General features: G+C 42.3%; 1 protein-coding gene across 1 annotated transcript in view; it reads left to right on the forward strand.

Moving 5' to 3' along the window:
- Positions 1–14,277, forward strand: part of TACR1 (tachykinin receptor 1) — a 93,131-nt gene that overhangs the window by 36,986 nt on the left and 41,868 nt on the right. The window contains exon 2 of the mRNA XM_005312244.5: positions 5,384–5,578. Coding sequence (XP_005312301.2) covers positions 5,384–5,578 — 195 coding nt within the window. The remainder of the gene's footprint in view (positions 1–5,383; positions 5,579–14,277) is intronic.

The raw sequence follows: 14,277 nt of genomic DNA on the forward strand, positions 1-14,277 counted from the left end.
CTCATGGAAGGGCAATACATTGTCCATTTTAATTTTGCAAAAGAAAACTCAACTCCTGCCCATCAAACACCAAATGCAGCAGCTCGGAGTATTTGTGAGCTGATGGGCTGGAAGAATTCAGCTCTGGCTGGCAGCTTTGGGGGTAGGATCAGCAGTAGTAGGGTTGACAGACCACATAGTAATGCAGGGAATTTATTACAAAAAGCTCCACATTGCTGTGCCTGTATTTCTGCAGCTGTGAATAATTCCAGTGTAATCCCCTTCCCATGATTCCTCCTCTGTGATGGGATTCTTTACCCTTCCGAGCTGTCTCGGATTCATTTTCATAAACACAGAATTTTGTCTCAGGACCTGAGTCTTGAAAGGTGTGGACTGTTCTTATAGGACACTGACTGCCCTCAATTCTCTACCCTCAGTGGGAGTTGAGGGTGCTCAGCATCTAACAGATGTGCTCAGGACCTTGCAGCGTCAAACCCTAAATGTGTTTACAAAGGAGACCAGTGCTAAGCCATCTCAGACGTGGCATGTGCTACCATGCAGTGGGGTCACAGCTCATTTCAGTCCATTAAAACACGACAGCCCCCTGCAGTAATAGCAACCTGAAGTGGTAGCAACCATATAATAAGCACTAATGTTTTGAGCCATTACTGCAAACTCGAGGTGAGCTCAAAGCAAACTCCTAGATCCAATTTTTTGGGGGTGGGGGGAAGGGAAGGGAGGCATTTGCATCAGAACTTGCCTTCATACACAGAGGGTGAAGAATGGCCCCTATCTTCAGAAAGGCCTGACCCCAAACTCCAGATCTGAATCCGCCTCCAAATTTGGGGTGGTCAAAGTCTGGATCCAAGTGTTATGGCTTGAGCCTACCTCTGCTGTCAAATGCTGCCAGGTCCATTTTACAGGAGAGTTCATGGACCATCAAGGAGGCAGTGCTTCTTGTTTCTCTCTGACACCTCCTCCTCCCTGCTTTGGGAAACTTAAATGTTGAACAAGGGCTTTGGAGGTGAACACATCCAGTCCGCAGAGAGACAAGGACAGTATTGTAAGCTCCTTGGGGCAGGGGCTGTCTTTGTTCTGTGTTTACACAACACCGAACACAACATCTAGCACAACGGAGCCCAGGTCCATGATCGGGGCTTCTAGGAGCTGTGATACAAATAATAGATAGTAATACAGATGCAGCCACATACGGCCTGGGAGTGCATGTGAGGCATGAACACGGGGGCAGAATAAAGAAAAGGAAACCTTGAAACTTAAGCTATTCTACATCCCAATCCCATAGGGAGGAAAACCAAAAACAAAGGAGAACGGGGGATGGGCGGTGGGGGGAAAGAGATAAACATCATAGCCTTAAAATGGCCAGAACAACAATAGAAAGTAACTTTGCCCAAGGCGTCACTGAAGCGTTGAATAGAAAGGGCCAAGTTTTCCTCTTGGTTATGCTGCTGCGATTCCATTGCAGCTGTTGGGGCAGCGCTACTGGAGAAGAGGGGAGTTTGGCTCAGCTTGGGATGCAGAAGTTGAGTCTCCGACCAGTAAACAAGAGAAACATTTCCGATCTGGGAGAAAAGGGAAAGTTTCTCTTTCCTCCATTTGACACAAGACGTGTTTTGTTTAATAACTTTTTGTTTTACATTGATCAGCCTGTTCCTTCTGCATAACTCATTAATTCCTATGGAGACAGTGGTTTCTCCTGAGGCTGTTTAGTAGCTAGAGAGATTCAAGGCAACTCAGGGTCCATAATACAGAAAATAGAGACTGTGCCTATCTCCTGTTTTATTCTGGGAGGGGTTAAAAGCCCATGCTGAGCTACAGAAATATTTACATTTGACTTGTGATATAAGAGAGCTACTTTTACTTGTAGGCAAGTGAAGTGGCAGGAAGCAGAAATCTGGCAGAGTACAGAGTTACTGCATGTACAGATGGTGAGACTCCTCTGCATGTGTCTTTCATTCTCCAAGTATGAGATGACATATGCACCAGTATACATGCTGAAACCAAGAGTCACTTTCCTTGGACCAGAAAATGACATTTTCCCCAAGCACTTGAGGCAAGAGGGAATTTTTGCCATGCCCAATTAACTCTTCCAAAATGGCTGGCTAGCAACTACGTTGCAAAATCAGATTTTAGAAAGGAATTTCACCCTCTGTTTTTGTCACAGTAAAAACACCCTGCCTTATGTATTACAGTTAGTTAGCTGTATTACAGTATCACTAACCAAGACCAGGCATAACTGCTGGGCAGTGGACTAACATTTACAAGAGATAGTCTATGCCCCAAAGAGATTACAATCTAAATAGACAGGACATTTTTTTCTCTTTTTCATGGATGAGAAACTAAGACACAGAGAAGTTAAGTGATTTACCCAAGATCACATGGGGAATCTGCGGCGGAGCCAGGATTTGAATCCGAGTCTCCTAAGCCCCATTCCAGCCTTAATGCCACCTTTTCCTTTCCCAGAGCTTTCTCGTTTTGCAACACGTAACTGAAGCTTTACCTTTTTCATTGCATTTGAGAAAACAGATCATGTGACCTAAAAGATCCCCCTTCAACCCAGCACTCTCATTTTAGACATTCACCTTCTATAAAAGTGGTTCTCAGCCAGGGGTATGTGTACCGCTGGGGGTATACAGAGGTCTTCCAGGGGGTATATCAACTCATTTAGATATGTCTAGTTTTACAGCAAGCAGCTACATAAAAAGTATTGGCAAAGTCAGTACACATTAAAATTTCATACAATGACTTGTTTATACTGCTCTATATACTATACACTGAAATGTAAGTATCAAATAAATCAATTGGAAAATAAATATTGTAATTATATGGTAAAAATGAGGAAGTCAGCAATTTTTCAGTAATAGTGTGCTGTGATACTTGTATTTTTTATGTCTGGTTTTGTAAGCAAGTAGTTTTTAAGTGAGGTGAAACTTAGGGTTCACAAGACAAAAACCAGACTCCTGAAAGAGATACAGTAGTCTGGAAAGGCTGAGAATGACTGCTCTATAAGACTTCACAGTAATATCCACAATATACAATATTTCCTGTTATGGCAGGTATCACCAGTGGCACCATTACACACAATATTTCCCTTAGCCTATGTGCACTGATCAGCCTTTGAAGAAATGTTGCACTGTTGTTTTGTGGTGATGTTCCATTTCAAGGGAGCTGTGGCAAACAGACGGAGAAGTTGCTCTCTGCCTTAATCTCGCTAACTAGAGTCAATTCTTGCCCCGAGGACGTGGGCATTAGAGTTTTGGCTGAGATTCCTGAAAAAAGGATTGCCTGCATGCTGTTTGTGACTACTTCTGTTCAAGGACTGGTGTATATTGCATAAACAAACAGTTGCATTAACAATACACCCAGACACTGCATCACTGATTTCTCCTCTAACAGGAAGCCAGCCTGCAAGGCATCAGCATCTGCTACTTCAGGGCAGCTAGCAGCAACACTATTTTTTCCTTCAATATTATTTATCTTTATCAGTGATAAGCCCTTTCGCATATTATCCCTGCTTTTTGAGCTCTTATGAAATCATTTATTATTGTAATTATTTAAAGAAAACCACCAAAAACATCTATAAGATATATAGATTTTCCCCCTTTCCTCCTATTTGGCTTTATTCTAAAGAAAAAATAAATAATCAGCAAATCCCTGGAACAAAACTCTGGGAAATTGCAACCTGCCTAGAGGTATTAATGTTGATTACAAAATATACATTCAAATAACAGAGGTTTTCAGACACAGAAAGGAGTAATGGCTCTGGCGGCAATTTAGCACCACATTTAACATGAACACATGCTTGACCAGCTCAGCAGACACAAATTATTATTATGGGATTAGGCACAAAATAACCCCTCTTTTTGTATGGTGAAAGTATCAGATGCACTGAGGTTCGGGCTTGAAAAAAATTGAATACCTGAAGTCAGGAAAAGGAATTAGCACTATATAACATAAATGGCATGTAATTATATACTCACAATGACCAAGGAAGTAAGGGAAATGAACAATTAAAACAGTCAGATCAGCAGCACTCAGCCTATTTCCCCCCTAAACTCCTTGCAGCATGAATCCTCCAAGGAAAACCATGTGATTATTACTTATATACCCTGGGAGACACCTGAAAATTGTCAGTGATATCTGTAACCCATGCCTATGAATTGCAGCCACAGGAAGGGCTGAGACAGTTACCCCATTCATATTCCCAGGGGGGGCATTCGAAAAGGAAGGATGGTCCAGTGGTTAAGGCAACAGGCTATAACTCAGACCACGTTGGTTCAATTCCCAGCTTTGCCATAGTCTTCCTACTAGAATCTCAGGGTTGGAAGAGAGCTCAGGAGGTCATCTAGTCCAACCCCCTGCTCAAAGCAGGACCAATCCCCAACTGAATCATGCCCTAGGTCAGACTTGTTAAAGGGATTTAATTACCTCACTGCCATTGATTTCAATGGGAGTTAGGGGCCTAAATACCTTTTAAAATCTGGCTCCTTCTCACTATGGTATCTCTGTGCCTCAGTTCACTATCTGTACAATGGGGATAACAACATATCCCTACCTCACAGAGTTGCAGTGTGGATAGAAATTATTAGGTGCTCCAATACTACATTGATGGGGGTCTTAAAGTACCTACAGATTCATCCCTTTGTCCCTCTGCTGAGTTTACTCATTAGTGCCAGTTGGAAAGATAACTATATGACATGTTAGGAACTGGATTAAGCAATCACTTTGTACTAGTCACCAAACAGCTGCCAGATGTAGTGCTGGGTGCACCATTTGTTGAATGTCGCCTCTGTTCCAACTGTGTTGCAGTGGTTGTCACATTTATTCCTCACTCAAAATTATGCAAAGAACTTCTGCAAATCATTCTTCATCCCAAACTGGCTAGAACTAGAAAGGGAAATCAAGCTCTATGCGCTTCCGTGGGAAAGAGCCTCCCCAAAATGGTAAAAAGCTATTAAAGGAGGAGTTTGAAAAAAAAAAAAGACGTGAGAAAACACCAGTTAATTGAGAAACCACCAACTTTATGCCACCAAATCACTATCAAACAAGCAGTACTCTTTTGGTGGGGGGGTTGTATTATGGGGGTGTCTAACGTGTGTATTGCATCCTCCCTCCCTCCCTGCTTGGTCCATATAGAGGCTAACAGAGATAGTATTTTAGCTCAAATAGTGCTTTAATGCTGCAGGTCATGGGTTCAAACCCCATGAGTAGAGATCATTACAAAATAAACGGACCTCAGCTATTCTTGTTCTGCCAGATTCTGCTACCTGTAATCCATGGAGAAGATTCTTTACTATTTTAGTCTCATTAAATAAGAATCCATGTCTTTTATGTCCCATATTGCACGGCTACATTTTTAAAGCCCTTCTCTCTCTCTATGTTACAGGTACATGGCTATTATCCATCCATTGCAACCCAGATTGTCAGCCACAGCCACCAAGGTGGTCGTCACCGTTATTTGGTTCCTGGCTTTATTGCTGGCGTTCCCGCAGGGTTATTACTCAATGACAGCAGAGCTTCCCAACAGGGTGGTGTGTCTGGTGGACTGGCCAGAGTATGACACCAGGGCGTATGAAAAAACGTGAGTCATTCCTTTTCCTACAGTGAAAAGCAAGGCAGAGAGGGAGGCTACACAGTATAGAAAGGATGCATTCCACAGAGGGAAAAAACAATGTGAAATATACAGACACAGAAGCAGGTGGGGAGAGATGGAAAGGGGTGCAGGCTCCTGGCAATCACCGGACATTTGGTTGAGGGGGATAAACCCATCTGATTTCAATGCATGCCACCTACTCAGTGCTGGGGGAGGGGTCCTACCTTCCCATACAAATATTCCCACTATTATTTTCCATGATGAAAATGTCTTCCTGCTCCTAAATCTGCTGAGCCCCTGAAGCAAGATTCAGTATCATGGCAATATTTTAGCCCGTATACATTGTAGCTCTTCCTTTACTTGAGAATCTCAGAACACATAAAGGAGGTTATCATTATCACCAGTTGAGGAAACCGGCACAGAGAACTGAGGGGACTTGCCCCGAAGGCAGAATGATGGAGCCATGAACAAAACTCAGGTCTCTTGACTCTGCATCTATTGACTTAACCACTGGACCATACAGCCTCTGATATAACACAAGCCTCCAATTCCATTTACAACCCAGCATATAAGTGTACAAGTAGTTACCAATTTTCTTTTTTTAATTCTAGAAAGGATGTAAGTAAACCCTAAGAAATCCCATGGTATTGCATCCATTGTATGTTTACTTTACACAACAATAGACTTATTATCTCTTTCAGACAAGGTACAGGCACTTAAGGTCAAGAACTTTTAAATATTCTCTCTCATGGACCCATTCTTAAGCAGTTGAATAGGAGGGAGGGAAATGAGGTCAGTACAGAACAATAGGTTGGTTTTCTCTGAAGGCCTTCCATACAAATATTGACCAAGCTTGTCCGCAAAAGAAAATCTCATTTGCTGATCATGACAAGATGCTGTTGCTGGTAATGTATTTTATCCCTGTTGAACTAATTGGGCCACAGTTATCCATGCTCTAGTTCTCTAAGAGCTACACCAAAGATAAATTTGGCTCATTGCACCAATCTGCAATTCAGTAGTCCCATGCAGGAACTGTAAATTTCCATTTTGCAGAGAAATTCCCCACTTTTGAAATGTGCTTTTGTTGTGATTCAGAATGAGACCTCAAATTTCAAAGAATCCATGAAATGATTTTTTAAAAACTGTTTCAGGTTAATTGAAAAATGTCATTTTTATTTAGATTTTTTGGAATGTTATATTATTTTACATTATATTATAAAAATATCTTTTGAAACAAATGTTTCAAAATGAAAAATCAAAATGTTCCATTTAGCTGAGATCAAAATGTTCTGTATGCTTCATTTAGATTTTTTCCCCCTAAACAAAATTTTAATTGGAATGGACGCATTCCCATAGAACATTTAGACAAAGCAACATTTTCCAATGGAAAAATTCTGTTGGAAATTTTTTGATTAATTTTCTACAATTTAATTTATATGATCATCTTGGGAAGAACAACCAACTAAATGGATATAAAAACAAAAATAAATAAAACCAACGTGGATTATTGGTGGCCAGATTCTGATAACTCATAGGTAACGTGCTATTCAGAGTGAGGAAGGTTCTCATTGATTGCATTTGTGGATTAAGGAACTGTTCAGCATAAGATCCCTAGGTAACTAAATCCTATTGCGTGTCATCTTGGAATACATGGAAATGTAAATTAAACTGGATGTGGTACTACCGATGATCAAAATGCTACACCAGAGCCATTGCTGTGCCTGGCTGCTTTCTGTCCTCTAAAGCTAGTTCTTGATGGAAATTTCATTGAAGGGATGATAGGACATGATATTCTGTCTCTATGGATGCAGATGGATTCTGCATTGCTCTTAGGGCATTATTTATGCTTGCAGTTTAATACAGCTTTGTTTTGTATGGCACCTTTCATGTGAACTGTGTCTTAAAATGCTTCACAGAGTGAGTACAATTCCAGAATGAAATGGCAAAATGGAGCTATGTCAGAAAGACGCTGACAAAATGGAGGAAATTCAGGGACAAGTAACTAAAATGATTAAGGGTTTGGACTGAAGGAGGAGAGATGAAAAGAGTTTGGTATGGATGGCTTGGCTAAGCAATGACTGAAAGGGGCTCACGCTGAGGTAAATACTGAGGCAGTAGAAGAATTGGCGAGGGTGGGCCAAAGGTGAAAAGCTAGGAGTAATGGCACAAAGTTAGGAAAAGGAAATACTTCATTGTCATGAGGAATGTTAGACTGTGGAAAAGCCTCGCAAAGAAGGCCATGCAAACTTGGCAAAGAACCTAAAACCGTACAGTGCTGTATAGAAGAGTTCTGCGTTGGCTGGGAGGGATGGAACAGCTGACTGAAAAGGTCCTTTCCAGTGCTTATGTCCATGATTATGTGGCAACAGCAGCCATTTCCCCAATATACCTGACCCTTTCCTATCTTGTAATGCAGATATGCTCCCTTGGAGTGCATGCGCTCCTCCAGGATGCTATTGTGGCATTATGACCTTGCCCTGCAGGGTTTAAGACCTGCTGAAACTAAGCTCACAGAAATTCAGATTCATAGGACACCTAAAAGAGCTGGGTTTGCTTATAAAACAAAAATCCTGTGGAGGAGCCAATAGGTTTATATTAAAAACGACTCTGAAAATCCTATAGAATTCAATAGCGAATGAAATCCTTCTTAAGGGTGTTTTGAACCATCTTGTAAAATTTTATAGCAGGGATAGGATTCTCTTTTAAATTCACCAGCATGGGTAAGAGAAAGGAGATGGCTCCCTATATAAACTTCTGCAGGAATTTTCCATAAGGCTTGAGCAATCTATTTCTAAACCATCAACCCAGCCCTAATTAGTACAAATCAGCCCTTTGGCCTTATGCTGCCCCATCCTTGGGACCAATCTTGAAGAGGGTCAGACTCAAGGTCAGAAGGGACCATTGTGATCATCTAGTCCAGAGGTTCTCAACTTTTTTTTTTTTCCTTCCCTGAGGCCCCCCCCATAACATGCTTAAAAATGCCATGGCCCACTCTTTTTCTGAATATCCAGTAGATTAAAAGCCAGGGCTGGTGTTAGGTGGTAACAAGCAGCGCAATTGCCCAGGGCCCCACACCACAGAACTAAGTTGCTCTGGCTTTGGCTTTCAGCCCTTGGTGGGGCTCGGGCTTCGGCTTTTTCCCCTGGGCCCCAGCAAGTCTAATGCCGGCCCTGTTCTCTGGTTTATTTTGGTGTTCCCCCTGAAACCTACTCATAGCCCCCTAGTAGGCCCCAGGCCCCTGGTTGAGAACCACTTATCTAGTCTGACCTCGTGAATAATACAGGCCAGAGAACTTCCTCCAATTAATTCCTAGAGCAGAGATTTTAGAAAATCATCCAATCTTGATTTAAAAGTTGTCAGTGATGAAGAATCCACCATGACCCTTGGTAAATTGGTCCAGTGGTTAATTACTCTCACTGTTAAAAATTTACACCTTATTTTCAGTGTGAATTTGTCTAGCTTCAAATTCCAGCCATTGGCTCATGTTAGACCTTCCTCTGCTAGATTGAAGAACCCATTATTAAATACTTATTCCATATGTAGATGCTAATAGACTAATCAAGTCACTCCTTAACCTTCTTTTTATTAAGCTAAATAGATTGAGCTCTTTGAGTCTATCACTATAAGGGATGTTTTCTGTGTTTTCTTTAACCATTCTCATGGGTCTTCTCTGAACCCTCTCCACTTTATCAATCTCCTTCTTGAATTGCGGACACCAGAACTGGACACAGTATTCCAGCAGTGCCAAATACAGAGGCAAAATAATCTCTCTGCTCCTACTCGAGATTCCCCTTTTTATACCACCCAGGATCATATTAACTCTTTTAGCCACTTGGTCACACAGAGCTCCAGACTGCTTCCTTAATTTTCACTTAAGCCACTTGTTTGAGTGCGTAATATAATCATCCCAAACTCATGCCAAAAAACAAATACTTTAACAGCAAATCACCCAAGTGCTCTGTATACCTGTGTTTATTATAAAGCCTGAGCAAGACTGGCAGATGAAAGATCTGGTGGGAGTTTTTCTAGCATGAATATATTTTCCTCCCACTGAGGTTCCTTCTAATTATTTCTAGCATTTCAAAAGGTTTGGGTGACCCCACTGCTTTGACAGTGCTACAGCCGTCTTTGTTTTGCCCTTTGATGTCAGGGAGGCTGGCTGTTTCACTTCCCTTTTGTAGAAGCTTAATCAGAGGGTGAGTAAAATGTCACGAGTTCAAAAAGACACTAGCAATCTAAAATCCAGAGGAATGATCAGCTAGGTTTCAGGTTGCTAAACTCATTATCAAACTGGTTGGTTGGCTGAAGCCAAAGCAACTATTTCTCTAAGAGCCATTTAAAGGGTATCAAATCCTGATGCAGCACCCCAAATCAGAGACATGTAATGACGCAGAGTTCATAGTAGAGGTGATCTAGTCAATTATAGTGGCTAGGGAACATCAAACGTTGGGAGGTTCAGATAATTAGTATTATTTATTATTTGTATTTATGCACCTAGGGTCCTGACTTAGGCTCCTTGTGTAGGCACTGTGCAAATACATAGCGAGACAGTCATCGCTGAGAGAGCTTGTGGTCTAAATAGACAAAATGGAATGGGTGGGAGGCAAAGGGACTCGCCCAAGGTTACACAGAAGGTTAATGGCAGAACTGGGACTAGAATCCAGATGTCCTGATTCCCAGCCCAATGCCCTATCTACTTGACAACACTATCTCATGCTAGTTTACTGACTGAATCCTTTGAGAAGTGCCACTGTGAGGCAGATTAATCTATCGATGGGCTATATGAGCTAACGTATCTATATTATTGCCACTGCATAGATTATATTACACATGTAGCTCCTTACACATCATAATCTCTGGATTTGTGACAGTGAAAAGTTTGGAGAAGCCATGAAGCTTTCGGGTGGATTGTCTTGGATGGCTGGAATTACATGTGGCCTCAGCGTACAATTCACGCAGAAAAATAAATTAAGCATAGCTCTCAATATTTCCTTAGCTACATTCTTTTGGCTCTACAAGCCGCAAACAAGTCCTACAAATAGGTGAATTTATCTGGTCATGGTTCTATAAAGAGAGACAATGTCTCTCACTCTGAATGCCAGACACTGGGAAATTTGTTCTCTTGTCAATCTGTCAACCGGAAGACTCAATGTGCCCCATGTGTTTCATCCCTTAATTGCATTTTGTTAGTTACAGTGACAACACACTGACTTAGAGGCCCTGGGCAATTTTCTTATGAGGATGGTGAGTAGCAAACAAGTTACTAAGGAGGAGAATGTTAATTACGCCTTTCATGATAAAATTAGCCACTGCTAAGATGAAAATGCTCTGAAATCCCAAGCACAGCTATTCACAGTTATATCAGCTTTGGCTCTACCTGCTACAGCAGAACTTGGTTGCATAATGTATAACAAGCTGTGAAATTATTATATATTCATATTAGCACCTAGCAGTTGTAGTCATGGACCAGGACCCCATTGGGCTACGTGTGGTACGAACACAGAACAAAAAGATGGTCCCTTGCCCCTACAGCTTCTGATTTAAGTACAAGACAAAAGACAACAGGAGACAATAGGATAGACATGGAAGCACAAGGAAAGAATGCTGGTCAGCCCAATAGGCTGTGGTCTCACCACCCCAGCTTCCTAACCTTCGTCAAGCTTTTTGTAGGTATCACAGCAAAGAAGAGTTTTAAGGAGGGGTTTGCAGGGGGTTCATGAGGAGCAGCATGGGAGAAAGCAGGAAGGTGTAACATGTGGGAGCTGGAGGCTGGCATTGTGGGCTGAGAGGTGGGAGTCAACATCTCAATAGCAAATGCAGGATGATACGTAGGGTGTCTCTCTCTCTCGCACATGTGCTACAGCATCTGTAGAGCAACATTCTCTAGAAACAGTTGTAGGGCCACAAGCCATTTCAAGGCTTCCTCTGTGACATTGGGGATATCATCCAATTCACTTTTGGATCCATATTTGGGGCACTGCATTGATGTGTTTGATGGTTTGGATGATCTCACCATAGTCGCACAAAGGAGAGTCTGATCTTCAACTGGTGCATCAAGTAGCTGCATCTTCCATGGTTTGTTCAGACCCAGCTCAACGCAGTCCAAGTCTGCGTGGCAGGTTGAAACTGGGAGGGTGGCTTGTTGGGATAGTAATAGTGTGCTTGTTTTGGCCTGGTAGATGTGATTTCAGGCATTGTTGGGTACGTTATCCATAACATGTTGAATGGGAAGTTCTGGGTTGTCTTTGGCGTGTTTTAAGTTCTTGTGCTGTGGCTATATCTCGACAGATAATAGGTACAAAGGATAGAGTCCCCTATCCTGTAATTATGGCCTACATTAAAAAAAAATAATAGGTAGGGTGGGGATAGCTCTGTGAAGACTTGCTGGAATTGGGCAGTATTTGGTGACTTCACTTCATGGGATTATGGCCCTGATATGTCAAGAGAGCCTAAGGCAGTGAGGTTTCCAAATCCTTTAGGCTCCTTTCAAAAACCGAGCCTAAATACACAGTATCCCTGGCATAGAGTAATGAAGGGAAGCAGAGGCAATGCATGGGGGGCAGGCGGGATCACATCCCCCTGCCCCCAGATTGAATGCTTGGCTTGTACTGACACGAACACTGCTGAAGCCGGTTGCCCTCACCCTTCCCCCCCAACTATTCTCAGGCTTGGGTTTTGTCTGCAGGGAAGCTTGCCCTGCCACTGCCCACACTATACTCTTTGTGCAAAGTCAAGGAGCTCAGGCTCTGATCACAAACTCATCTGATGGGGGCGGGAGGAAAAAATTGAAAGCAAAGATCAGCTTCCTATGAAACACCGCCATATTCACCTCCAGCCTGTCGTACATTTTCAGTGACTGACTTATTGGCAGGCGGCACATAGCTGGCTTGTTACTTTATTTAGGAGCACGCACTGTAGTCTAATTACGCCAATGGGTTTTCAGAATTTGGCAGGTCATTAACTTAAGTCTTCAGACTCAGCTTGGAGGCAGAGTGAGGATCCAATACTTGTTAACAGCTTGGGGGCCTTAATCACCACATCACTGAACAGATTATTTCTTGCATTAATAAATACCAAGAGCGAGGGAGCCTGGACTCGGAACAGCCTCATTTCTCCATGAATCCTTTGCCTTTGATGAAACAAAGCGCTTCCACAGGTTACAGCTGGGACAAAATCCTGACTTCTGTTACACAGGCAAGTGTCCATTGACTGCCCTTAGGAACGGGGACAAGGCAGTAGCAGCCTTGGATACTGCTTGCCCGACACTCCATTCCCTTTTTAATATCATGGTGTAGGTAATAGAGCAGAGGTTCTCAAACTGCGGTACGTGGTAGAATGTAGTCTGGGGGGGATATATGAGATGCATTAGGGAAGGGGGGGGGAACAACTTACTGCGCGCATTCAGAGCTGGGTGGCTGGAGAGCAGTGACTGCTGTCTGGGTGCCCAGCTCTGAGGGTAGCATCGCCAGCAACAGCAGCAGAGAAGTAAGTGTGGCATTGCCATACCATGCCACTCTTACTTCTCCACTGCTGCTGCTGCTGGCGGCAGGGCTGCCTTCAGAACTAGGTGCCCAGACAGCAGCTGCCGCTCTCCACTCTGCCGTCAGAGCTGGGTGACCAAGAGTGGCAGCTGATGGCTGGGTGCCCAGGGAAGATGAACTACTACAGACACAAAGAAGGGGGGGGGGGGAGAGCAATCAAATATGTTTGAAAACCACGGTATTAGAGGATAAGGGAAGTCTCAAAGGTCCAGAGACTTAGATAAGCCCCACAATATAGGTGCCAGTCTAAAATGAATGAGGATTTTATGCTTCTCGGTGCACAATGATTGATTCTGTTGCTCTTTCTAATGCATGGTGAGAGACGCTGCACAATGTATTGTTTTAATACAGGTCATACACCTAGAAGCAAAGAATGTATGCGATAATTACAGGATAGGGGACTCTCTCCTGGGAAGCAGTGTAGCCTGACTTAGGGTGTACTAATAATATTAATTTGGATAATATGGGGATTTAATTTATTAATTTTATTATTAATAATAATTAATTATTAATATTAATAGCATGGGTTTTAGGCTCACCAATCTGTTTAATCAGAAGATAAAGGTTCTTGTCCTGAATCAGGCTCCACAGAATTTACAAAGGACCCTCGGGGGTATGACAGGAAGCTCACACTGTGACAGATATAGCCTTAAAGACTTTTTAGTAAAATCAATAATAGTAAGTAAATGGTAAAATACTCAGAGTTACAAAGTTACAATTGCATTACTGCTATTTAAAAGATACATATGATAACATAGGATTATATGCAACAAAGCTTTGGTTAATATACTCACACCCTTCCTTGATAACCTGGTGGTAAGAGAGACAAGACTAGCCTTGCAGTTCAGGTTTCTCAATTCTTGAGTGAGGGATGCAGTGCTTAAAAAAAGTTAATGCTACTTAGGGTTTACTTGATTAACAAATTTAAAATCAAAACCTAATAAACAAAACTAAGAATAAAACTTAGGAAACCAAGCTTAGCTTAGTTCCCTTGAAATTTAAAGTTTAAGAATCAGGGGGTAGCCGTGTTAGTCTGTATCCACAAAAACAACAAGGAGTCTGGTGGCACCTTAAAGACTAACAGATTTATTTGAGCATAAGCTTTTGTGGGTAAAAAACCCACTTCTTCAGATGCATGGCAAAGTT

This window comes from Chrysemys picta, chromosome 2, assembly GCF_011386835.1.
Source record: "Chrysemys picta bellii isolate R12L10 chromosome 2, ASM1138683v2, whole genome shotgun sequence".
NCBI classification, from domain to species: Eukaryota; Metazoa; Chordata; order Testudines; family Emydidae; genus Chrysemys; species Chrysemys picta.